This window comes from Lynx rufus, unplaced genomic scaffold (assembly GCF_022079265.1).
Source record: "Lynx rufus isolate CCGP_SWC_20201006 ecotype Redwood Valley unplaced genomic scaffold, mLynRuf1.p SCAF_1, whole genome shotgun sequence".
Taxonomy (NCBI): Eukaryota; Metazoa; Chordata; class Mammalia; order Carnivora; family Felidae; genus Lynx; species Lynx rufus.
Window position 1 is genome coordinate 238,989,107 of NW_025814823.1, and position 25,964 is coordinate 239,015,070.

Genomic DNA, 25,964 nt, shown 5'->3' on the forward strand with positions numbered 1-25,964 from the left:
CTCCTGCCCCCCTCGCTCTTATCCCACGTGGCCCGACCCAGCCTGGAAGGGCCGTCAGTGGCCCGATGGGTACATCGCTTCTCCTCAGAATGCAGACACTTGCCGAGGACCCGCTGTGGCCCAAGGCCGCCCTGCCGGGGCGATGCCGACCCGGCCTTGGCGGAGTGGTGTGCCAGAGACGCGTTGGTAAACGTGAGGGGCCGGGTGGCGTGTGGAGCTCTAGTGCTGGTGGCTCCGGGAGCCCCTCCCGGGTCCCCGCGCAGCTCAGGCTGCCTCAGCGTCCCCACAGGCAGCTTCTTCCGGAGATGCGCGCAGGGCATCCCGGGGGCTTCCCGCTGACGCCAAAATTTCACAGCCAGTGGGACGTTTCTTTTGGGGACTGAGTCTCAGCTGCCCACTTACATGTATTCTGTTAACGTTTCTACGTGAAAATGAGTCTGCTCACAACTTAGCGAAAGGAACTTCGACCGACGAAAATAAAACAACTCTGGTTTCACCAGCAAATAGACACGTTTGCAAAACACGCGTGGAGTTGAAAACCGTGAGCTGAGAAACACAGGGTCTGGGTGTCTAGGCGTCAGACCCGTCCTTCCGAGAAGACCCAGGGACTGGGCAGGTGGACAGACACCCACCGCCCCCCCCCCCCGGGATCTCCGTTTCTGTCCCAGAACAGTTCGAGGAGGCCTTTCCTGGGAGAAAGGGGCCCTGTCCCGGGCACAGGGGAGAGAAACAGTGCCTCCGGGCAGCCGGGAGACCCGACCTGTGGACGTCCGAGATACCACCAGCAGGGAGGTGGGTGTCCTGGATTTGAGCTGCGTCTCGGACACTGAGACTCCGAATGCTTTGTTCTGGGATTCTGAGCCCCGAGCGGGGACCGAACCTCTGTCGTGGAAAGTGGCATCGAGGGGCGGGGACAGGTCAGGCGGGTTGGGAGGGTCTGGGGCGATGCTGGGACGATGTTCTCCCCAGACCGTGGCCAGGAAGAGCAGTCAGGGCAGGTGACCGTCGTGTGCCATGGGACTGACTTGTGTTTTTAGGACGCCGTCGGTGGTTGGCGACTGGAGGAGAGTGAACAGGGGGTTGAGGGGAGCGGGGGGGGGGCCGTGAGCCCCGCCAGCTCTCCAGGGTGGCCGGCTGGTTTCAGAGGTCTGTCTGTCCCTCTTGACTTGTCCAAGAGATGCCGGCCAGGCGCGTTTGTGAGAAAGGAGACCGGGGGAAGTTTATCTGAGCGTGTGGGTGGGACTCACGGTGCGACGAGGAAGCGAGAATTGCCCAGAAAAGGAGGAGTCGAGTTTGCTGTCGCTTGCCGCTGTCTCGCTAACTGCTCCGTTTCCCAAACGTGATGGTGTCTCGCTGACGGGCCGCGCCCCGGCTGCGTGTGCCCTCCCCCTGTGGCCCAGGCTCAGCTTGGCTGGGATCAGAGGTAAGGGGTCCGCAGGGGATCCCCTGCACCAGAAAGGGGAGATGAGGACCCAGTGGCGCGCGAGCACCTGGGGCCCCGCGGTCAGGCCCACCACGCTGAGGGACGCTCAGCCGCTCGGTGCTGGCTTGGGTCTAATCCGTCATTACACCAACAAATTGGGGAGTAAGGTTTCGTGCTGAGGCATCTCTCGCTATTTCGAGATGGATACCCGTGCAATTTTGAAGTTTGGAGAGCTCACGGAGGCTGAAAGGTGCCAAGTGACGCCATTGGGGGCCACCTGTCTTTTGTTTGGAGGCGTGGATGGATTCACGGGGGAAAGGACTCCGCCAAGCACGTGGCTCCTCCTGAGACCCCAGAATGAAAACTGATGTTGCTGTTACTCTCGTCACATCTTCCCCAAGAAAGCGGAGCCCCAGAACCGCTGTCCTCAGCAGCCCCTGCGCTAGCCGAGGGTCCCAGTTTCAGTCCCTGGTGGGTGTACCCGAGGAGACCCTGCAGGCTCGGAGCAGAAGCCAGAGGCTCGTGGCCGTGGCTCCCAGGGCTGAGAAACCGTGCGGGGGACTCGCTGGACGGCCATGAGGGCCGAGCCAGGACTGCGCCCGTGGGCTTGGAGACCCCCAGACAGGCTCGTGTAACCCCAACCACTTTAAACGTCCCCGAGTCCCACAGACACTTATCAACACCACCTTCGCCTACTTTCCGCTGTAAACTAGAGAGCTATACGTTTAAAGCTACTTATACGTTTGCCTCTAGGAGACGGCTTTAGCTGCTCCCCCAAAGCTCCTTGTGCTGTTTTCACTTTCATTCGGTTCCAAGTATTCCCTGATCCACCTGGTAATTTCTTCTTTGACTCATGGGAGCTTTTGGAGGCGTTCCCATTTAGTGTCGAAAATTTTGGAGGTTTTCTAGATACGCTTCTGTTCTTGATTTCTGATTTAATTCTGATTTAGTGACATAATATATGTATAAAGCCTCATTATTCCAAACTCTACTGAGACCTTTCGTGCCTAGTGTGTGGTTTACGCTGGTGGGTATTGTGGGTGCACTGGCACAGCACGTGAGTCCTGCTGTCGCTGGGAAGGGACTTGCACCCACGGGTCGCGTGAGCTCCTGTGCCACCCGCCGGGTCTTCTGCGTCCTCACTGTCCGCCGTGCTACCGGCTGTGAGACGCGCTGTGGGAATGTGGGCTGTGCATGTGCCTCCTTGTCTTGATTCCATCGGCTTCTGCTTGACTTGTGCTTCTGGGACTCTGTGGCGAAGTGTGTGTGTGTGTGTGTGTGTGTGTGTGTGTGTGTGTGTGTGTCAAGTCTTTGAGCGGACCCATTTCCATATAAAATGTCCCCCTTGGCCACGTTGCTCATCCCGGAGCAGCTTTGTCCAGCAGCAGCGTTCCTCCCCGGTCCCCAATGGGCCGTGTTTGCACTGGCACCTTTTCCATCCTGTGTTTTTAACCCACGTGTGTCGTACCGAGCGCGCGTTTCTCGCAGGCGGCGTTGAGATGGTTCTCGCTGTTTATGCAGTGCCGCCATCTCTGCCTCATCGTAGGGCTTTCCGTTCAATAATCATCCACGAGGTCGGGTTTAAGTCTTTCGTCTCCATGTTTTTCCTCTGTGTCCCGTCTCTTTGTGTTTTGTTTCCTCTACTCGTCCCTCCTTTGGAATTAATGAACACTTAGGCTTCCGTTTGAGTTACACTGTTGGCTAGTAAGCTATAGCAGCGCTTTGTTTTCATTTCTGTGGCTGTTTACCGGGTTTATGACCCACATCTGTAACTCGTCACGGTCTACCTTCAGATGGCGTCATGCCACTCCACGCGGAAACTAGGAGCCTTACAACAACGTGCTCCCGTTCTCACTCCTGCCCTTTATTGTCACAGGTTTTGTTTCCACAATCTGTTATAAACTCCACAACACGTTGCTACTATTTTTGCTTTAAACGGTCCGTTATATTTCGGGTACGTCTAAGTGGAAAAACACCTTTTATGTTTACGAGCACGTCCGCCGTTTCTGGTGCTCTCCCCGCCCTGTGCAGATCCAGATTTCCATTTGGGCATCATTTCCTCCTTTCTGAAGGGTTTCCTTTAACATGTCCTACAGCATAGACTTGCTGGCAACGGATTCTCTCTGCTTTAGTTTTTCTGAAACATGTTGCGTTGTTTTGGGGGGAGTTCCATAAATCGTGGTGAACTATACATAACAAAATACATCTCTTTTACCGTTCTAAGCGCGCGGTTTAATATTACACAGTCACAGCACCGTGCAGCTGTCACCACCATCCATCTCCAGGACTTTCTCGTTCTCCCAAACTGAAGCTCTGTCCCCGTGAAACACTAACTCCCTCCCCACCCCCACCCCAGCCCCTGGCGCCCACTATCTTGTGCTCTGTCTCTATGACCGTAGGGACCTCATGTAGGAAGAATCGTTCAGCGTTTGTCCTCGTGTCTGGCTTATTTCACTCAGTGTGATGTCCCCAAGGGCCATCCCTGCTGTAGCAGCTATCAGTTTCCTTCCTTTTAAGGCTGATCACTATTCCACTGTATGGATGAACCATGTTTTTGTTGTTCATTTGTCGATGGACACTTGGGTTGTTTTTCTGTCTTGGCCTTTGTAAATAATGTTGCAATGAACACGGGGGTGCAAGTATATTTTCGAGTTAGTGTTTTCATCTTCTTCGGATAAAGTTGACTTTTCATTTTGTTGGTGGTTTCCTATGCTGTGCAGAAACTTCCTAGTCTGATGTAGCCCCACTTTGCCCATCTTTAAATTGAATTGTTTGGGGGGCATTTTGTTATCGAGATACAAATCTTTCCATATTCTGGTTGTTACTCGCTTACCTATTTTCTCATTCTGTGAGTTACCTTTTTCTCTGTCAGTAGTGTCCTTTGATGCACAAAATTTGTGTTTTGATGAAGTCGGTTTATCTGTTTTGTCGTTGTTGCTTGTGATTTTGATGTCATATCAGAAAACCCATTGCCAAACCCAAGGTCACAAAGACTTGCCCTTTTCTTCCAAGAACGTTATCATTTTACCTCTTCCATCCAGTCCTTTTCCCGTCTCGACTTAAGTTTTGTGTTGTGGTTGTAGGCCATGTGTTCCGCCTGTGTGTCTGCTAATTTTCTTCTTCCACGTCGGACGTAGTAAGTTTGACTTTTGCATCAGGTTTTGTCGTCTTCCTTTAAGGACTGTTAGTTGCGTTCTGGCGGGAAGTTAATTTGCTCGCGGAGAGCTTTATCGTCTTGACGCCGGTCCGTAAGCTGTCTCTCGGTGGTTCTGGGCACTGCCGTGTGGCGCTTCCGGGCCTCCCCTGAGCTCCCCGTGTGACCCACAGGTGCCCCGCCCTGGCCCGTGGGAGCCCCTGGGTCCTGCACCGTGAATTGGTGGACACGGGGACGCGTCCTTCCCAGACCTCCGGCCGCACGAGCTTTATCGACACTGCCGTCACTTGAGGTCCTTGGGACACACCTGCTCCGGCCTCGGGGACACCCTGCCAGACAGGAAGCTGGGCGTTACTGGGCTCACCTCATCCCTTGCCTTCTCCTGGGGGGGGGGGGCAGCCCTGCATCATCTCCGGTCTCGTCTGAAAACACACGTTTGGTGTCCTTCGTCCGGCTTCCAATTGTCTGCCACGTTGCAGACCGGTACACGTGTGTGAGGCCTTGCAGGGAGGCCAAGGTGTGACTGGGCCTTCGGCCACGCGGTCTCCGTCGGTGCTGTCGTCCCAAAGAGACTTCTGTTGGTGAGGAGAGGGCCTGGGTGAAGTGGTCTGGCTGGGGGGCCAGGACGCGGGGCGTCAGGCAGGGCCAGGGCTGCGGGGAGGAGAGAGGAGAAGAAAGTCGTTGGAAATCGTGCTGCCGGAGGAGGCCCCGGGGAGGACAGACTCAGGGGAGGGCAGCCCTCCGGGAGGACGGACTCAGGGGAGGACGGGCAGGGCACAGCTGCCCGAGCGTTGTTGCCCCAGGGATCTCCACTCCTAGACTTCACACAGAAGACAGCATGTGTGTGTGTCGGGTCGGGGGCTCCTGTCACGTGAGGGGTGGCCTGCACTCCATAGAGGAGACAGGTTGATGTGACACTTCGGTGGTGCTGAGGGAGCTGGGAGTGTCGAGTTGGGCTCTGTTCGTGCCCGTCACCCCCTCCCCCCGCCACGGAACTCTGATTCCAGAGTCTGAAAGCCTGGATTCCTCCACCATGGCTCCGTGACGCCTATAGCTGGTGGGAAGCTCTGGGGTGCGCAGATTTCTACCGTGGGCATCAGGATTCTTCTGTTAGGACCTCAGCAAACCTGGGCAGTGATGGCTCCTTTCATAAAACGGGGCCCCTGCGCTTCCTGGAGCAGCGGCACAGCCTGCCGTCGGGGTCAATCCAAAATTCCAGCCGCCGAGGCCAGGCAGCGGGTACACGGCGAATGTGATGGTGCCGCCACCTTCCCTGCGGGCGGTCACGGGGACCTAAGGGACTACGGTGCAGGGAGGCGCCCAGGACCCCACAGGTGGTCACGGGAACTAAGGGTTCTGTGTATCTAAGGAGAAAGCATGTAAAGAGGCGCCCAGGGGGGCGTCTGGGTGGCTCAGTCGGTTGAGCGTCCGACTTCGGCTCAGGTCACGATCTCGCGGTTTGTGAGTTGGAGTCCCGCGTCGGGCTCTGCGCTGACGGCTCGGAGCCCGGAGCCTGCTTCCGATTCTGTGCCTCCCTCTCTCTCTGCTCCTAACCCACTCGCATTCTGTCTCTGTCTCACTCAAGAATAAATAAACATTAAAAAAGAAAAACATTTTAAGAGGTGCCCAGGAGCCTCGCACACGGGCACGGGATCTAAGGGGATGCCGTGCACAGAGGCAGCCGGGACCCCCGCAGATGTTCGCAGGGATCTAAGGAGAGACCGGCCCCCAGGGAGTGCTCCGTGGGCCACGAGTCCCGCTGCCTTTCTTCGTGGCCTCGTGTCCTGCCCTGAGGATGGGTTCCCTCCACGAGACGGGTTCTTGGGCAAGCCTGGAGCAGAGTCGTCCTGAGTCCGTTACCCGCGGAACCCTGCTCGAGGCAGCTGGAGCGTGAGAGCGGGTGCTGCCAGCCGTTCCGCCGTCCCCTGAGAGAGCGGCGAAGGCGTCTGCGTGTCCCGAGCTCAGCCTCGTTTCTGCCAAGGGCGCCCTGGACCACCGCGCAGGGCACCACATCACTGAGCACCTTCCCTCTGGTTTCTGCAGCTCCGCAAAGCGGGGGCGCTGAGAGCGAGAGGTCGGGGCCGGGCTTCTGCGGGCTCCCGGCACGCTACAGCCCTCGAGGACATGGGCCCTGCCCCCCAGCCACGCTGTTGGGCCTGACCCTTCTGAGTGGGGTCTCCGGTCCCATCGGGCCGGGGGATTTCCGCCAGGCCTCTTGGGGGCGGGGAGTTCTCTGGGCAAGCTCAGCTTTCCGGTTCCGGTTCTGGGTAGGGAGGCAGCACCCCGAAGCACCCGCCTGTCCCACCCTCTCCAGGCGAGGCGTGCTGCACCTTCACGAGAGCCGTGGCATCGACGACTTGGGCCCCCCTCGGTGGCAGCTCACTTCCTGCCTGGTGCTGGTCATCATCCTCCTCTACTTTAGCTTGTGGAAGGGAGTGAAGACTTCTGGGAAGGTGAGGCCTTGCCCACTAGGGAGAGGACACACGGCCATGCTCGGGGAGTGAACTTGGGGGCCGCGGTTGGGTTGGGGAGTGGAGAGGTGGGCCGTGGTACGTTGGGGAGGGCGCAGGTGGCTGTGGTAGGTTGACAAGTGGACAGGTGGCCGTGAGTAAGGAATGGCGTCAAGAGAAAGGCGCTCACGGCAGGGTGTTTCCAGCGTGAACGCAAGCACACGTAAATTGGTTTTTGCCGATGAAAATATTTTGGTGGTTATCTGGGCACCCAAAGCAATTTTGACCAAAACGTGCATCGCTTGCTGTATGCATGGAGTAGGATACCAACCCCCGGGAGCCTCTCGGTGAAGACGGGTTCCTTTCCTCCCTCGGTCTCCCGGCCCGGAGTCCGTCGGCTACACGCCGACTACGCGTGCGTTTGCACACCCAGTGCAAATTCACCGCGTCTCACTCATCAGGGACTCAGCCCCTCCCGCCCACTGCTGCAGACCAAATGCAGAAGAGGAATGTCCCTTCTCTGCCAAATGGTCTGTTCCATTTTATTTTATTTTTTTTTTTTTAATTTTTTTTTCAACGTTTTTTATTTATTTTTGGGACAGAGAGAGACAGAGCATGAACGGGGGAGGGGCAGAGAGAGAGGGAGACACAGAATCGGAAACAGGCTCCAGGCTCTGAGCCATCAGCCCAGAGCCCGACGCGGGGCTCGAACTCCCGGACCGCGAGATCGTGACCTGGCTGAAGTCGGACGCTTAACCGACTGCGCCACCCAGGCGCCCCTGGTCTGTTCCATTTTAATCCCTGGGAAAGTTACAGGGTAGAGGGCGTTAACGGTGCACTGCAGGGAGACTTTGCTGAGCTGGCATCCTGTGACTGTTTGGGACGATGGGTTTCCCATCCGGAGGCCACCAACCACGGTGACGCTGTGCCCGCCCTGCCGGTGGGTGGCCGGTGACGCCTGGTGGCACTGTGTTCTCCCAGGTTGTGTGGATCACGGCCACCATGCCGTACGCCGTGCTCTTTGCCCTGCTTCTTCGAGGACTCACTCTCCCTGGGGCCGTCGACGGCATCCGAGCGTACCTGAGCGTAGACTTCCACCGACTCTGCGAGTCTTCTGTGAGTACGGCCTCGCTCGTGGCCCCGCTGTGCGCACGCGCTAGCAGGCTCCGTGCCGCGGGGCTCCCCCCGCGTTTTGGGGCAGGGACCCCGAAGGCGGCAGCGGGGCCGGAGCCTCTTACTTGCCCTGCTGTGTCCACCGGCCCCGGGCCCCGCCCGCCGAGTGCACTGTCAGGCCAGAGGGACGTGCGGGCGCGGCAGGGAGCTGAATGGACCAAATGAGAAAGTTGGGGGAGCGGGTCCCCTGCTCAGTCTCTGCAAGAACAGAACAGAAGGCTGCTTCCGCCCGGCACCTTCCATGTGGCCCACCCCTCTCCCCGACAGAGGCCCTCGGCTTCCTCTGCCCAGTCTGTGCCAGCAAGTGTGGCCACGCACCTGGAACGCAGCCCAAGCTCTGGCTCCCTGCTCAGCACGGGTGCACGGACCAAGGCCCCCTCCTGGGGAAGCCAGACCTTGTTGGTGACTCACGTATGGTGCCGTGGCACACGGGAGCCATCTGAGTCACGCCACATCAGAAACTAGGTCTGCGGCAGGCCATGCGTTTCTCCAGCACAGGACGCGTTCGTTCTGTGTGCAGATATCGGGGGACGGCCTCGTGAAGGGAGGAGGCCTGTCCAGGCCGTGGGACAGAGGTCTCCCAGGACAGGGAGAGAGAAGCCACAGCAGCATTTTAGGGAGACAAGACCCAGAAATGGGGGTGGCCATGGGCAGAGGCAGGTGCTGATGGAAAAGGCATTCAGGGCGGATCATTGAAAATTCGGGTGCACTAGATTTTAGCAGATGGTGGGGACCCCAGTGGCTGCCCGGGGAATGGCCTCGTGGGGAAGGGCAGCCGGGATTTGGGGGGATGAGGCGGGGGACCGGGGGCCTTTTGGAGGATTGTTGCCCGATGCCACTAGGAGGCGGTGAGAGTCAGGTGTGGCGCTCAGCCGCGAGGAGGGAAGGCGCGGCCCCCAGGTAGAAATGGGGGGAACAGGTCGGAGGGAAGGCAGGTGCGGCTCCTAGCCCCCAGGAAGCCCCCCGGGAGCAGGGGAGTGGCAGGGCAAGGTTGTGCAGCTGCAGCAGCGGTGAGAGGCACCCACAGGCGAGGGCGAGGTGGGCAGCACACAGCGGTCCGTGCGAGGACAGGCAGCGAAGCCGTGAGAGCAGCAGGCGGGTGCGCCGTGAGAGCGAGGAAAGCGGGGGAGCATCCTCATGGTGGAAGGCCGATGGGCAGACACGGTGTTCTTGCAGGAGGAGGAGGCTGTGGGTGGCGGGAGGAGGAAGAATTTGAAGAAGATAACGTGAGAACAACGTAAAGAGGCTAGTACTTCGAGCAGGAAAACCGGGCAGTGCACAGGAAGAAGCCAGACTGGTGCTGCAGAAAGACGCTCATGTGTGAGGCAGAGAAGAGGAAATGGCAGACGTGAGAGGTTGCCGAAGATCAGGTAGACGATGGATGATAGATGGAAGGTAGAGTTAATAGATAAATGGATGGATAGACGCATCGACGGATAGGTAGAAAGGTCTGTGGGTAGGGAGATAGATGATGGATGGATGGATAGATGATGGATGGATGGATAGATGATGGATGGATGGATGGATGGATGATGGATGGATGGATAGATAGGTGGGCAGGTAGATAGATGATGGATGGATGAATTGATGGATGGATATAGAAGTAGGTAGGTAGATGCATATATAGATGATGGGTGGATGGATGGATACATAGGTAGGTAGGTAGATGGATAGATGATGGATGGATGGATGGATGGATGGAGAAGTAGATAGGTGAGTAGATAGATAGATGGATAGATAGTGATGGATGGATAGATAGATGATGGATGGATTGGTTAGATGGACGATGGATGGACAGATAGGTAGGTAGATGGATAGATGGATGATGGATGGATGGATGGATGGATGAAGTAGATAGGTAGATGGATAGATAGATGATGGTTGGATGGATAGGCGGATGGATTGGATAGATGGATGATGGATGGATAGATGGGTAGATAGATGGATAGATGGGTGATGGATGGATGATGGATTGATGGATGGATAGATAGGTATATAGATAGATGATAGATGGATGGATGAATAGATGGATTGATGGATGGATGGATGGAGAAGTACGTAGGTAAGTAGATAGATGGATAGATGAAGGGTGGATGGATGGATGGATAGATAGGTAGATGGATGATGGATGGATGGAGAAGTAGGTAGGTATGTAGATAGATGGATAGATGATAGATGGATGGATTGGATTGGATAGATGGATGGGTAGGTAGATAGGTAGGTGGATAGATAAATTATGGATGGATGGATGGATGGATGGACGGACGGATGGATTGGATAGATGGATGATGGATGGATAGGTAGGTAGATAGATGGATAGATGGGTGATGGATGGATGGATGGAGAAGTAGATAGGTAGGTTGGTAGATGGATGGATGGATGGATGGATGGATGGATGGATTGGATAGATGGATGATAGGTAGGTAGACAGATGATGGATGGATGAATAGATGGATTGATGGATGGATAGATAGATGATGGATTGATGGAGAGATAGGTAATAGATGGATGATAGATGTTTGGATAGATAGATGATGGTAAAACAGGTGATAGATGGTGGGTAGTTGCTAGGATGATGAGTGGATGGGTAGACAGTTCGGTGACCAATTGACGGACACAGAGGATGGGTGATGGATAGATGATGACTGTCTTGGACCAGTCAGCATGACCCGTCCTCTCCAACCACTCTGTCAGCTCAGGGCTAGGAAGGGATGTACACCAGGACAGAGCAGGCCCACGGCCCCTGGACTCCGGTGAGCCTGAGGTCCCGAAGAGACAGGTCCCTGCGATCCCGGGTCCAGAGGGCAGAGCCACTCCTGTCCTGCTGTGGGGTCCCGGCTTCCCTTTGCAGCAGCTCCTCCAGGCCTCCAGTGGGTGCGGCAGAGATGGGGCCTCACTGGCTTCCTGATGGTGCTGGGGTGTCCTCCCAGGGCTCCTCCGGCCCAGCTGCTGCCGGTATTTCCAACCCTCGACTCTTGGTGGCCACACACAGACATCCAGTGACCCGGGCGTCCTTCCCTGGGGCGTGGCAGCGGAGCCGTGCCCCACAGGTGCACCCGGGGACGTGGTTGCCCAGGCTGGCCCAGATCAGGTCACTGGCTCCCTGGCTGGCCTCCTCCCAGGCTCGGCCCCGACCCATCCCCCGGGGCTCGGTCCGAGGGGACCTTCTGGAAGGCACCCTCACTACTCTCGGGAATGTCTGGAGCGGGGCTTACGCACAGGCTCCTGGCAAGCAGACAGGGCAGAGAGAGCGTCTGCCCCGTCCCTTCCCGTGTCCCTGCCCTGTCCTGACACAGAGGCGGCCCTGCATCCTGAGGTTCTGTTTCCGGACCCCCGTGCGGACAGGGGGCTCCTCCTCGGGGGTCAGCATCCTCAGGTGCACCCAGACCCTCGTTCCTCCATCGGCCGACCTTGGGGCCGCTCCACGGGGTGGGCCAGGTCCAGGCGGGGGCGAGGAGACCCGTCCTGGGAGAGCTCCCCTTTCAGCGGGGGAGCAGAGGTCAGGAAGTGAAGGCAGGAAGGGCGGTTCCAGGTCAGCCCAGAGTGGCTGCCAGGTGGGTCCCAGGGTGGGTCTCGGGCTGGGTCCGGAGCTGGGTCCCACGGGGGGCAAGGAGCAGAGGCCTGGACCGAAGTCCGGGAGGCACATCCTGGTTGGCGAGCTGCACGCGCAGAGGCCGGGTGCACGCTGGCCCGGCCGGGGCTAAGCAGGAGGCAGGAGCCCCCGGTGACCTCAGCTCCTGCCTGCAGCCGCCTGGCCAGGCCAGCTGACCGGTGACCGGCACACGGGGGCACGGGAGATGGCCGAGCAGGGGTCCCTTGGCCCACTGCCCACTCAGCCACCCTCGGCCTCGTGCTGAGGCCCAGCCAGCTGCCTGTAGCACGCCGATCGTCAGAGTGATCCCAAGACCCTGAGCATGCCGCCCAAATGACAGGAGCCCTGCTGGTCCTGAGCGTGGGTGGACGGCCGGCCCCCGGCAGCCCTGGAGGCACTGCCTGAGGGTCCCGCCCACACGGGCCACCACAGGCCACAGGGTCTTGCAGACACGGGCCCCTGAACGAGCCAGCCCCTTCAGACGGCAGCTGTGGCTTCGACTCTGCGGGGTGGTTCCCCCAGGGAGGGGGCCAGCTGCTTTCCACCCCCAGCCAAGGCTGTGCGGGAGCGAGGCGGTGCCCACCTCCCCAAGAAGCTCCCGTGTCACCTGGACGCAAACGCTCCTTTTGGACTTCAGATACCATATCGGTCCAGTCATCGGCCACACGCCTTGTACACGTGCGTGCCACCCCGGTGTCGTCTGTGCTGGGCCGAGCAAGCACACACCAGTGTCTGAGTTGCAGTCAGGCCTCCCGGGCCCGTCCACGTGGGTCGCTAAGTGTATACCGCGTGCCACGGGAGAGACGTAAAGCCGTGTCAGCGGGCACAGGTCCAATCGAGGCACCGACGTCCGTAGCATTAATAAATGAGTGACGGGTCTGGCCGCGTGGATGACCTCCTGACATTCCGGGGGAAGCTGCAAACAAGGCCCTAAGACACGGCCCCTTTGCGTGCTGGGCTCTCGGGCCAGCGACACGGCAGGGTTATTCCCGGAGACGGCATTTGCCGCCGATCATGTGGTCGCTGCGATTTGCTGTTGGTAACAATGTTGTGTTTAAGTTCAGCCCTGTTCCACGGCTCCCGGTGGCGGTCTTTCGCATGGTTGCCTGTGACAGCCACTCCTCCTGAGCCCCTCCTGCCCCCTCTGTCCTCCCCAGCCCCTCTTGCCCCTCTCTCTCCCGTCTGCCCTCCTGAGCGCGCCCCCTGTACCCCTGCCCCTCTCTCCCCTCTGCCCTCCTGGGCGTGCCCCCTGCACCCCTGCCCCTCTCTCCCCTCTGCCCTCCTGGGCGTGCCCCCTGCACCCCTGCCCCTCCCTCCCCAGTGCCCTCCTGGGCGCGCCCCCTGCACCCCTGCCCCTCCCTCCCCACTGCCCTCCTGAGCGCGCCCCCTGCACCCCTGCCCCTCTCTCCCCTCTGCCCTCCTGGGCGTGCCCCCTGCACCCCTGCCCCTCCCTCCCCAGTGCCCTCCTGGGCGTGCCCCCTGCACCCCTGCCCCTCCCTCCCCACTGCCCTCCTGAGCGCGCCCCCTGCACCCCTGCCCCTCTCTCCCCTCTGCCCTCCTCAGCACGCCCTCTCTCCCCTCTGCCCTGCGCAGGTCTGGATAGATGCCGCCACCCAGGTGTGCTTCTCGCTGGGCGTCGGCTTCGGGGTGCTGATCGCCTTCTCCAGCTACAATAAGTTCACCAACAACTGCTACAGGTGAGACCCGAGCGCCTGGCCCTGCCCCAGAGCCTTCCAGCTCCCAGCTTTGGAGAGAACGTGTCCCCACACGAAGGGAGGGCGTTTGCTGTTTGCAGAGCCTCTGAGCCAGAATGGCTTTTTAAGTGGGAACTAAAAGGCAGAAGTTACAGGCAAAATGTTGATTTTCCCTGTAAAGAAGGTACAGAGAACACACGAAATGGCTCTTCACGCCCCCAGGAGGAAGCCCCTCCCACTCCCCCCTGAGGATCCCCCTCCTCCAGCCCCAGCTGCCCCTCCCCCCAGTGACCAGGCTCAGGCCTCCCCCGAGACACCCCCCCCCCCCACGACGAAGCGCCCATGTGTCTTCCCACCGGTCCCGCACCGAGGGACCGGAGGCCCCAGACCCGGTGCAGGGCACCCAGGGAAGGCCCGGTGAGCTGCAGCCACATGCTGGACCCCAAATGGTTGCAGAAACCAAAGCAAGTTCATCTGGGACCTGCTTTGTTTGATCCTTATGGGGTCGTGTTTGTTTTCTTCGCGTCACGGGGACAAAAACTGCAGCGAAAATACAGTGTGCACGGCCACGTGGCCACACATGAGGGTGGACAGCCTCTGCCCAAGCCCACCTGGTCCTCACCCGGGTCCGGGCACCGTGCAGCCGCCCCTCCTCCACTCTGGCGCCCGATGGGCTGCCCCTGCCCTGCTGTCCTCCAGACCTGTCAGTCCCCAGCCTTCAGAGCGGGGCCCCCGGGCCGGCGGTACGGACACCCCCGCACTGGGAACCGACAGAAGTCCAGCATCTGGGCCCCACCAGACCCTCCCCTCAGAACCTGCATTTTACCAAGATCCCCCCGAGGCATCTAGGAGCCCTGCCGGACATGGCTGGGGACACCCTGGGCTGTCTGTTCTGCACCCCCGGAGTCCCAGCATTGGAGGTGGGCACTGTCTCACCTTCGGTGCCGGGACACGGGCGGTTGGTCACCCAGGGCCCGCCCGGGGCTGCAGCCTGGGCACACCCGGAGCCTAGAGCTGCTCAGCCAAGGGTCCCGCCACCGCGAGCACCAGGCTGTCTGCGGTACAGCCCGTGGAGAGGCTGGCAGGGTCCCTCAGGGAAAGCGCCCCTCCAAAGCCACCTGCCCCAGACGCGGTACGTTAAGAACGACGGCAGGAGATTGTCGCTGCCGCAGCACGTGGCGGGGCTGTCTCGTCCCCCAGAGACGCGGTCATCACCACTTCGGTCAATTCCCTGACGAGCTTCTCCTCCGGCTTCGTGGTCTTCTCCTTCCTGGGGTACATGGCCCAGAAGCACAGCGTGCCCATCGGAGACGTGGCCAAGGACGGTGAGTCCCCCTGGGCAGGCCCGGGGCGCCCCCAGCTCTGCCCGCTCCACGGCCCTGGCCACCCCACCCGGTCCTCCCAGCGTTCACCTCGCGCAGTGGGAGGGAGAGCCGGGGCCTCGAGTGCAGCTCACGGGAGTGTCACGTGTTCCAGAGCGGAGAACCCACGGCACTCGGTGAAGCGACGCTCCCGCCGCCCCGCTCCCTCCCCGCTGCCCGCGAGCTCCCGCCAGAGGCCTCAGAGCTGCAGCACCAGGGTCTACCGCCCTGTCCCTGGGGTGGGACCTGGCACACGGCACCCCCCTGGACTTCGTTTCCACTTGGGTGGGGGGCCCTGCAGCTCAGGGGTGGGTCCCTGAGCTACTCCAAGCCACACAGACGGCAGGGCTGGAGGGAAGCTGGGTGGCTTGGGACAGATTTGGAGGGGACGTGCATAATGGCCGGAGAGATCCTCAAGTCTCAGACACACAGGGCAATGGAGACACATGTTCCCAGCCCACGCCCCCGGCCGACCCGCAGACACCAGGTGTGTGAGTGCGGAAGTGGCCACAGGTGGGTGACACGGGGAGCAGGAAGCGTGCCGGGAGGCCGGGCTCAGGTGTGGGGTGCAGACGGGGCCCCCTGGGCATCTGTGGGGGCTGCCCAGTCCTGGCACGCGGGTGCAAAGTCCTGGCATTGGGTCGGTGCGGGACTCCAGGGGCTCCTGAGGTCACGACAACCCCTCGCCTGCCCAGGACTGCCTGGCAGGTCAGAGAGGAGGACTCTACCCCTGCGCCTCTGTCCTCACCCCTCGCTCCCTCTGAGAAGGCGCCTCGCCTCCTGGGGGCTGCTCCTCAGGCTCGGGAAAGCCCTGAGTCTCGCTGACTCATTTCCTCCTGGGTCTTTTCACTCAAGTCAGGGGCAGGGCAGCTGCTCAGGGAGGGGAGGAGGGGAGCGGAGGGCCGCCCCGCCCGTGCCCGCCGCTCGCAGCCATCGCCCCGTCTGGTCCTCGCAGCGCTGAGGCCTCAGCTGCCGCCGTGAAAGTAGGAGGCGAGGGTCCGGCCTTCCGGGACTGGCAGGGAGGTCAGGGGCTGGGCGTGTGCTTCCTCAGTCCACACGCTTTCCTCCAGGAAAAAAATCCAATAAAGGCAGGAGACGGGGAACATGCTGCAAATAAATACAGAGCGGTGAAATTTACTCACTGCTGCATTTATGCATTTCTCCTGCTTTTGCCCTTTTTGATGAGAAATAGGAATCGCTTACAGAACCCCCATCAACCCCTGAGCACAGAGTGAATGTCTTCTATGCGTTTCCGTGGCCGGCAAAGTAAATGTCATTTGGCTCTAATTCTCGAGAAAACAGGGTGAAATGTTAACGGAGGTTCAGAACCGAAAGGCAGAGGTACTGACACCACGTTCAGTCGGGCTGGCCGCCATCTTTCTGGGTCCAAGGCTCAAGGCATTTGGACCTAAGAGCATCTCTAATGCGCCGCCCCTCACCCCCACGCTGGGGACTGTGCCCCTTCCATGGGAACAGGAAACGCAGGGAAGCCCAGGTCCGAGCACGGGGTCCCGTGCGGACCCTGGGACACCCTGGCTGTGGCCGCTCTTCCGTTTTCCGCCACGATCCCTCAGTGCCCCGATCCCGTCAGCTGGGGCCCGCCACGGCCCTGCTGGAGACTGAAGGAAGATTCGGGAAGCTGTAAGTCACGTCCGTACACGCACAGGTGCGGCAGGTGTGCTAGTGCCCGTGAAAATAGTGAATTACCAGTTTCTCGTGGGAATATTTTTACTTTGGGATCATTTGAGACCACGCCGCACTCAGTCTAGTTGAGTCCAGCACGGCTCCCATCCCTGCCTCCCTGCCGGCTCGGAGCCCGCGGCCTCCACGCCCACCCAGGCCGCACCCACGGGGTAAGAGGGCGGGAGTGTGTGTGTCCTGCACCCAAGGCCCCCTCCCGGGGACGTCCCAGAAGGGGATGATCCCCAGGGCTCAGATGTGAGCAGAAACCCGCCCCTTCGAAGCATTCGCTGAGCTGGTATTTTCTATACTCATTGTGTGGTTTTCAAAGATCACACGCAGGGCGGTGCGTTGACCCAGAAAACTGTCGACGTGATGCTACGGGTACCATCGCGTGAGCGCGTTCGTGCGTGAGCGTGCGTGTGTGTACGCACATGCGTGAGCGTGTGCAGGCTTTTACGTGTGTGGGCACGGGCATGAGTGTGTGAGCATTGTGCGTGGGCGCACACGTGTGAGCACGCGTGTATGAAAACGTGCATTCGCGTTGGGGCACGAGTGTGTGTGTGGGCGCGTGTGTCTCCGACGTGCACGGGAGAGCCGACACACGGAGGTGTCCCTGTGGTTGTCAGGGCCGCCGGGCAGGTCGCCGGAGCCCCTCCCGCCCTGTCCCGCGTCGGTTCTGCCCCCGTTTCCTCTGCAGCCCCCGCACCTGGCCCACCGAGGGGCTGGAGGAACGTGGCGGGGCCCCCCGGCTCGTTTCGGGTTTCCATTTGCCGGAGTCCTGGGCCGGGCGCCCACCGAGTCCTCAGGAGAGAGGGCTCTTCCGGGAGAACGGGGAAGAGGGCGACGGGAAGGACCCTGCCCCCTCCCCGGGCCGCGAGCCAGTAGCGAGTGAAGGGTCTGCTTCCAGGGCCCGGGTTGATCTTCATCATCTACCCCGAGGCGCTGGCCACGCTCCCGCTGTCCTCGGCCTGGGCCGTGGTTTTCTTCATCATGCTGCTCACCCTGGGCATCGACAGCGCCGTGAGTGACCCCCCCCCCCCGCCTCATGCACCAGAGGGGCCCTGCCCGTCACAGCCGGGTGCCCTCGAGGCCCCCCCACAGAGTCTCTGTGCTCACCCCCAGCCCCTGCCTGGCAGGAGGGAGGGACCCCACGACCGCCGGAGACCCTTCCGGAGGCGGGGGGGGGGGGGGGCTGGGCCAACTCCCCCTTCTTCCGCTCGGGGCCACCAGCCCCGCCCTGTGCCTGAGCCCCACAGACCCTAAGCGCACCCGTGCGGGGCCAGTGGCAGGGGCAGCACAGGGAATGGGGTGAGGACCACCCAGAGCCGGGGCCGGCCCCTCCTACTCCCCGCTTTCCGGGACCCCTGAGCCCCCCGGGAGGGGTGGACGCACCTGCAGGGCAGGGCAGCAATGGCGCCACAGCGCGGCCCCGGCCCACCGAGTATCTTGCCTGTGGCCCCGTGCGTGTGCGCGCGTGTGGGTGTGGGTGAGTGCGTGTGCGCTAGGGAGGCAGCACGTGGGCCTACAGGACTCCCTTGGGCTCATCTGGCCCCAGTGCCTGCTCGGGACCAACGGCTGAGACCTCGGGGTCCCCATGGCTTCCTGGAAGGTGCAGAGAACCACGAATCCCTCCCTGTGTGTGGGTCACGGACCCTCATCCTGGGCCCCGTGTCCCAGCCATCTGGTCAATGCCCGCTGGGTGACCACGGCCCCGGGCCCCACAGCTGGTGGGGATGAATCCCATGAACAGCACCTCCCGGAGGAAGTGGTTTCGACAGAGTAGGGCAGAGAGGGCCACCAAGTAGGAGGACGCTTGGAAGACGCCCCTTCGCGATGGCACACGGAGTCCGGGAGGTTGTCCCAGTGAGCACGGGGCCCGTGGCCACGCCAGGTCTCCCCAGGAACCAACAGGCCGTGCTGTGGGGAGACGTCTGTTTAGAGTAGGCGGGCGGGGCTGAGGTTTCATGGCGGTGCCACGGGTGGTGTCCTGTGAGTGTGTGGCCCACGTTGGCCACTCGGGGGTCACCGCGGGGGACGGCGTCCGCCCCCGGGTCCACGTTCCGGTGGCCGAGGGCACTCGCACCCCGGATGCCGTGCGGCCCCCGCTTGTGTGCACACCCCGGGTGTGGGTTCGGTGGGCTTTGCGTAGACCGAGGCCCGCCCGCAGTGCCGCACCCCTGCTGTTGCTGCAGATGGGCGGCATGGAGTCGGTGATCACCGGGCTCACCGACGAGTTCCAGCTGCTGCACCGGCACCGGGAGCTCTTCACCCTCTCCATCGTCCTGGCGACCTTCTTCCTCTCCCTCTTCTGCGTCACCAACGTAAGTACCGGCTGGCGCTTGGCCTGACCATTCTCATTATTAGCACTTGGAGCCGGACGGGGCTGGTGCCACCAGGCCAGACAGAACCGTGTGTCCGAGAGCCTCCCCCCGGACAAGCCGTGACTTGTAATGACGCGGGTAGTGTGGTCATACTCGGGGTAGTTGTGGTCACACGTGGGGTAGCTGAGGTCACATGCGGGGTAGTGTGGTCACGCTTGGGGTAGCCATGGTCACATGTGAGTAGCCGCGGTCACACGTGGGGTAGCCCTGGGGCATGTGAAACAGCCTCAGGTTACTGCAGCTCCTGGACGCCCCCCCCCCCCACCTGCCGGGAAAATGCCTGTGGCTGAGTACCTGCCCGTTGGATCTGTGGGGTTGGGGGCTTGGGACAGGCCTGTCCATGAGGACGGGAGCTCCCTTCCCACGGAGGCCCTACTGTGTTTGGCATGTGGTTGCTTTTCATCTCTGATTGCACCCAGAGCCCCAGGAGGGGAGGGGAGGGGAGGGGAGGGGAGGGGAGGGGAGGGGAAGGGAGAGGGAGGGGCGGGGAGGGGTGGGGCGGTCCTTCGGTCTCTACACAGAAGGCACAATCCGAGAAGCTTGTGTGTGGACTGGTTTTCAGTGCCTGCAGCCGGCCTGTGTGGGGAGTAAGAACGTCTATAGGCCGAATCCACAGGCCAGGTGTACGTTTCGGAAAAAGCGTTTTTGTGAGCGAGGTTTCCGTGGACGGGGCGGGGCGTGCCACGCCGGACACCCCAAGCTGAGCGGGCTCTCCCCCTCTTGCAGGGTGGCATCTACGTGTTCACGCTGCTGGACCACTTCGCGGCCGGCACGTCCATCCTCTTTGGAGTGCTCATCGAGGCCATCGGGGTGGCCTGGTTCTACGGTAAGGACGGAGCCTCCGCCGGGGCTGGCTTTGTCCCTGAGCTGCCTCCTTTCCCACAAAGCCGCCTCGGAAAGGGGTGCGTGTGGACTCCCGGAAGCTGAGCGTCGTGGTTCCTGTAGCGTCACCGAGGACGGGAGGCTGGGGAACCATCTGCCGGGCGGGGTCAATGAGGACGGTTCGCCTGGATGGCGCGCACGTGCTTGCCGTGGTCAGAAGCTTTCGGCGTGGCCACCTGATCGTGCCGTGCAGACGTCCTAGCTGGCCGCTGGCAGAGAAGGGCTTGTGGTGACTTTGGGACGCTAATGGCTGGTGGAGGTGAGGCGACTCACAGAGAAACAGGCCTGTTTCTTCCTGGGGAGCCTGACCAGCGACGCAGTTCACTGAGGTGGGAGGTGATCGGAGGCTTCCAAAGTGCCACCGCTGCTCTCGTACCCGGCGTCCCCGCCTATCTGGGTGGCAGACCTCCCTGAGTCAGCCGCCGCCTCCTGAGTCCCAACTACGAGCCCCTTGTGGTTGGGAGCCGCTGCGGGGCAGGCTGCCCCCAGACCCCTCCCAGGCTGCCGAGCTGTGTCCCAGGGCGCCCAGGTGTAGTCGTGACAGCCACGGGCACCCGAGCTGGAGAAGGCCCTACCTTTCCCTGTCCCGGACGGTGGGGCCGTGGCGCTGGCCCCACCCGCCTGGCCGGGCTTCTGAGGGAGTTAGCAGAGAAAGTTCCGTGCAGCAGGCGCACCTGTCCGTGACCCTGTGCGACTGAGCCCTGAGCTAAAGGTCTGTGGTGCCACACCAGGTCGGCTTGTGCAGGAGCCCCAGGGCCCCTCGAGGGGCACATCTCTGCCTCGGAGCCACGGACGCTTCGGCCTGAAGAGACACGTGGGCTTTGAGAGCCTTCCTGACAAGTAGCTCCTATTCCGAGAACATTTTTCCTATTCTCTTTTCTACAGAAAAGGGAAACCTCGAACTCTGTGCTTTCATCAGCACCTGGAGTCAATGCTTTATCACTTTAAGTGGCGCTCTCTCCCCCACCCCCCAATTGAGCCTCACAGTGGAAGAGAAAGTGCCTCAGACCCACCTCCGGTCACGAGCTCAGTGCTGGTGGAGGTGCGAGGGGCGCCGGGGACCGCCAGCTCCCCAAGCTTCAGGAGACGGAGTCCGCGTGGTTTCTCCAAACGGCAGCTCACGTCCCCCGATCTAAGCGCACGGCCTGTGTTGCTTGTGTGGCTGCGTCGGCATCCCGAGCCGACGACCAGGTGCCAGGAGGGGCCGCGGGGCCAGCCTTGGCTCTGCCCGTCCCCGTTCCCCTGGTCCGTCCCCGCGTCTGGGGTTCTGATGACGGGGTTGGCGTGTGCGGAGGGAATTCTGAATGGAGGTGTCTTCTCGTGACACCCACGAGACCCACCCTGGGCTCAGCAGACCAGCTGTGGTCGTAGGAGCAGAGGCCAGACTCAGGGAGGGAGAGGTCACTGTTGAGGTCTAGAGAAAGTGCCAGTTCGTTAGGCTTCCAGCAACAGCTTTCCTTAAAAGATAGTGATTGTGGACATACGCTGGCACACCGTCCAGCCTCGAAAGGAAGGACATCGTGACGCCCGCTGGGGGGCGCCATGCTGAGCGAGACAAGCCAGGTCAGAACGGGCGGGGGAGGGGAGTCAGCACTTCATGGGGTCAGAGCTTTGGTGTGTGGGAGGGGGGAGGTTCTGGATACGATGGTGGTGACGGCTACACAGCAGTGTGAGTTGATGCTTCTGAACTCAGCGCTTAAAAATGATTAAAACAATTCTACGTCGTGTATTTTACCACAGTTTTTTAAGGGAAAAAGGAACAGTTGAGACAAAAAGACAGGGACGGTGTTGGGGCCTCACACGTGTCCCTCGGTGATCGTGATGGTAGAGGAGCCAACGTCACCCGTGTCACAACAGTGAACGTGCATGGGGACCTTGGCCAGCAAGACCAGGGGGCGGTGTCGAGGGGGTGGGGTGGGGTGGGGTGGGGAGGGGAGCACCCCGGCACAGGCCCAGGGGGGTGGGAAGCACCCCAGCACAGGCCCAGGGGGTGGGGAGGGGAGCACCCCAGCAGAGGCATAGGAGTGGGTGGGAGTGGGGAGGGGAGCACTCCAGCACAGGCTCAGGGGGTGGAGGGACGGGGAGGAGAGCACCCCAGCACAGGCCCAGGGTTGAGGGGCGGGGAGGGGAGCACCCCAGCACAGGCCCAGGGTTGAGGGATGGGGAGGAGAGCACCCCAGCACAGGCCCAGCGGGGAGGGACGGGGAGGGGAGCACCCAGCACAGGCTCGGGGGGGAGGGGGGTGGAGGGTGGGGAGGGGGGTGGAGGGTGGGGAGGGGAGCACCCCAGCACAGGCCCGGGGGGGAGGGGCATGGGGGAGAGCACCCAGCACAGGCTCAGGGGGTGGACGGTGGGGAGGGGAGCACCCCAGCACAGGCCCGGGGGGGAGGGGCATGGGGGAGAGCACCCAGCACAGGCTCAGGGGATGGAGGGTGGGGAGGGGAGCACCCCAGCACAGGCCCGGGGGGAGGGGTGGGGAGGGGAGCACCCCAGCACAGGCCCAGGGGGGAGGGGCGGGGAGGGGAGCACCCAGCACAGGCTCGGGGGTGGAGGGGGGTGGAGGGTGGGGAGGGGAGCACCCCAGCACAGGCCCGGGGGGGAGGGGCATGGGGGAGAGCACCCAGCACAGGCTCAGGGGGTGGAGGGTGGGGAGGGGAGCACCCCAGCACAGTCCCAGGGTTGAGGGGCGGGGAGGGGAGCACCCCAGCACAGGCCCGGGGTGGGTGTCCTGACCAGCCTGCTTGGCTCTCTCCGGCCCAGGCGTGCGGCAGTTCAGCGATGACATCCAGCAGATGACCGGGCGGCGGCCCAGCCTGTACTGGAGGCTGTGCTGGAAGTTCGTGAGCCCCTGCTTCCTCCTGGTAAGGGCCCCGCGTGCGCACACGGCTCGGTCCGGGTCCCTCCGGGGCCGCACACGCCTGGGCTTCCCCGATGATGGGAGGCCGGGGTGGGGCCTGCACGCTGGCCTTAGCCAGAAGGGCGGCCTGGCCCCGAAAATCCTCTGTGGCCTCCTGACGGCATCCCCCCCCCCCCCGCCCCCTGCCGCACTGAGAAGCCTCAGCACCGGGTCCCCGTGCGTCTCACCTCTGCCGCGGGGGCGAGGCCAGAGAGGGCCGGCGAATCTGCACCTCGGGGGTGGGGTGCGGCACAGGGGCTCTAATGCCGAGGACGGGAGTGACTGGGGCCCCGTCACGAGCGCCGCCCTCGGGACTCTCCCCGGGCACCACTGGCACGTCTGGGAGCTGCCTGGCTTGTGTCATCGGGCCCGGGGCCGCCAGTTTTATTAGCACAGGGCCACACGGGTTCAGTAGGGATCGTCCCCGGCTGCTTCCTCAACAGCAGAGCGGAGCAGTCGCGGACCGAGGCCCGGTGGCCCAGAGCGCCTGGACAGGTGACCCCGGGAGGCCGTTCGAGGGCGGTCTAGGTCTGAGCCGCTCACCGGGACGAGCATCCCGACCCCTCGGCCCTCCGCCCGGCCCGACGGTCCCCGGCTGCGTGTCTGCAGCTGCTGGCGGTTCAGACGCGCCATGCTGGGCCAGCCTGTGGCTAGAGAGAGACGGAGACAGAGAGAGACGGAGACAGAGAGAGACGGAGAGGCAGGGAGACGGGAGGGAGACGGGAGGAAGCGGGAGCCCGGCCGCCAGCACGGACAGGGTTTCTCCCCGAGCTGCACCCAGACACCCCGAAGCCGCCGACGGCCCCGGCCGGCGCCTGCCTCCAGACCATGGCGGCGGCGCTCCGAGAGCTGAGGTGGCCGGGGCGCGGGGGGGCGGGGGGGGTCTCCTGGACACGGTGACACGGAGGGCGTGCGCCAGGCACGGCCACCAGGGGTGAGGGGGCGCGCAACCCCCACCGCACCCCCGCCCTCGCGGAGCGGCACGTGAGCGCCCCCACCCTCTGAGGGGCGCCGCCTTGCCCGGGAGACCCTCCCCGTGAAACCCTCGCTCCCGGGGCCACCTGGCCTGCCGGCCGAGAGCGGCAGCCTGAGCTCTGCCCTCGCTTTTAGTTTGTGGTCGTGGTGAGCGTCGTGACCTTCAGGCCCCCGCACTACGGAGCCTACGCCTTCCCCAAGTGGGCCAACGCCCTGGGCTGGGCCATCGCCTCGTCCTCCATGTGTATGGTGCCCGTCTACGCGGCCTACAAGCTCTGCAGTCTGCCCGGCTCCCTGCGGGAGGTGCGTCCACACGGGCCCCGCCCCGCCCCGCCCCCGCCGGGAGACCACCCAGCCCAGTGGGCGTCCACCCCCCCACCCCCCACCCCCCACCTCCAGCCCTGCTCCTGCTGCACCCCCACGACTTCTGACCTCCAGGAGGCGTGGAAGGGGCGGGGCCACAACGGAGAAGGCAGGAGGGATCGCGGCTGTCCGTGTGCGTGTCCGTGGGTGCGCGTGTCTCACGTGCCCTCCCGTGTGCGCACGTGTGTGTACCTGTCTGTGCACACTCGTGCTCCACAGAGCCTGGTGAAGGTGGGAAGGCAGCGGTCAGCGGCTGGGGCTGGAATCCGCGCCCAGTCTGTGTGGTGGGGGTTGCCCTGGGCCCCCCCCCATCACACACACGCTCCTCCACCTGTAAAGGAGGGGGCGGGGGACCAGCCACCACTTTATCTCCTGGCCCGGGATTCCTGGAAGCAACAAAGGACCCAGGCCTCCTTGGAAGGAACGGCCCGAAAGGTCGCTCCGAGGCCGCTCTGTGCCCGCGTCCCACACAGTTTCCTGGGGAGAGTGGGCAGCCGAGCCCCGTTGCTGCGCCCTGGCCAGTCCGGGGACCCTGCTGGGGCCACACGGCTCCCCCACAGGCTGGAATGAGCAGTCCTGGCCAGTCGGGCCGGGTCTGGGGCAGGCACGGCCCCAGGTCCCTGGGATTCCCCGGGGCCTCTTGGGAGGGAGGGACAGAGGGAGCCCCAGGGTCACCGGAGCCCCAGGCAAAGCAGGCTGGCATGACGCAGGGGGACCCCTCACTGCCTGCGGGGCCCAGCCGGGGGCCCTCTCTCAGCCTGGAGCAGGCAGGGCTGCAGCCCCAAGGGCCAGACTCCGAACACAAACCACAGAACATCTCAGTAGGCGAGGCAGGTGGGCCGTGGCGACCGTGGAGGGTCCCCGGCCCAGAGGCTCCCGGGGGAGTGCGTGCCATTCGCTCACCCGGAACCCACAGCCGGCTTGGTGTCGAGACAGAAACCTCCCCTTTCACGCGGGCTGGACTCTGCTGCAGGGTCTGGGGAGGCCAGGCCGTCAGCCCCAGCCTCACGCCGTGTCCGAGGGGCCCGTGCACTTCACCGAGCGCACGCCCGTGCCCACGCCTCCCCTTCCCTTCTAGAAACTGGCGTACGCCATCACACCCGAGCAGGAGCGCGAGCTGGTGGACAGCGGGGAGGTGCGCCAGTTCAGGGTGAGTGCCCCCCTGCCGTCTCGGGCCTCCCTGAGCCACGAGGCCACGTTCATTCCCCCGAGCAAACACTGGGAGCGGGCCGTGCGGTGCCGGGCCTGCCCCGAGCACCCCTGTACCGGGCGGGGCGGGGCGGCAAGGGGGCAGAAAGAGGGAGCAGAGGGGTCGCGCATGGGGCGCGGGCCCCGGGAGGGGGCCTCCCGCGTGAGGGAGGGGGCTGCCCCACCGGGGACCAGGAAGGGAGACGGTCTGAAACAGCTCAGAGCCTTGCCCGCCCTTGCCCTTGGGGGGCAGGAGGCCAGAGGCCGGGAGGTCTGGAGCCCGACCTGAGGGGGTCGCTCAGGCTGCTTCGGGTTGTGGGGGGCCTGCAGAGAGGCAGGAGGGCGCCCGGGGTGGAAGGAGCCGGGTCCCACGGGGCCTGCGGCAGAACTGGGTCTGTCCCGTCCTTGGATTTCTTCCATTTAATTTTCGCGAGTTTCTCAAGTGAGACCCAGGGCCCTCGGTCTCCAAGCTCTCTTCTTCCCTAACAAAGCGCTCCACCACGTTTAACCTGGTGTTTTCCCGATCGCTTAGTGCTAAGGGTATTTTAATTTTCATTGTGACTCCTCCACCCCGCGAGGTGCCTTCAAGTCCCCAGATGTGTAGGGATGTCTCCTTGATCTGCGTGCGGTCCGTGTGTGAAGCAGTCGCGTTTCGCTCAGACGTCTGCGACCCTGTTCCCGGAAGCGAGTGCGGGTCTGTGTGCGGCTGAGCCCCTGACCCTTGGCAGACGCTAGCGCATCCTGAGATG

General features: G+C 62.5%; 1 protein-coding gene across 1 annotated transcript in view; it reads left to right on the forward strand.

Annotated features, from left to right (window-relative positions):
* The window catches only part of SLC6A3 (solute carrier family 6 member 3), a 38,455-nt gene that overhangs the window by 9,803 nt on the left and 2,688 nt on the right, over positions 1-25,964 (forward strand). Inside the window, exons 4-13 of the mRNA XM_047077363.1 lie at positions 6,892-7,030; positions 8,009-8,143; positions 13,386-13,489; positions 14,687-14,811; positions 17,438-17,550; positions 18,723-18,851; positions 19,638-19,737; positions 22,554-22,654; positions 23,800-23,967; positions 25,106-25,177. Of these exons, the coding sequence (XP_046933319.1) occupies positions 6,892-7,030; positions 8,009-8,143; positions 13,386-13,489; positions 14,687-14,811; positions 17,438-17,550; positions 18,723-18,851; positions 19,638-19,737; positions 22,554-22,654; positions 23,800-23,967; positions 25,106-25,177 (1,186 nt within the window). The remainder of the gene's footprint in view (positions 1-6,891; positions 7,031-8,008; positions 8,144-13,385; positions 13,490-14,686; positions 14,812-17,437; positions 17,551-18,722; positions 18,852-19,637; positions 19,738-22,553; positions 22,655-23,799; positions 23,968-25,105; positions 25,178-25,964) is intronic.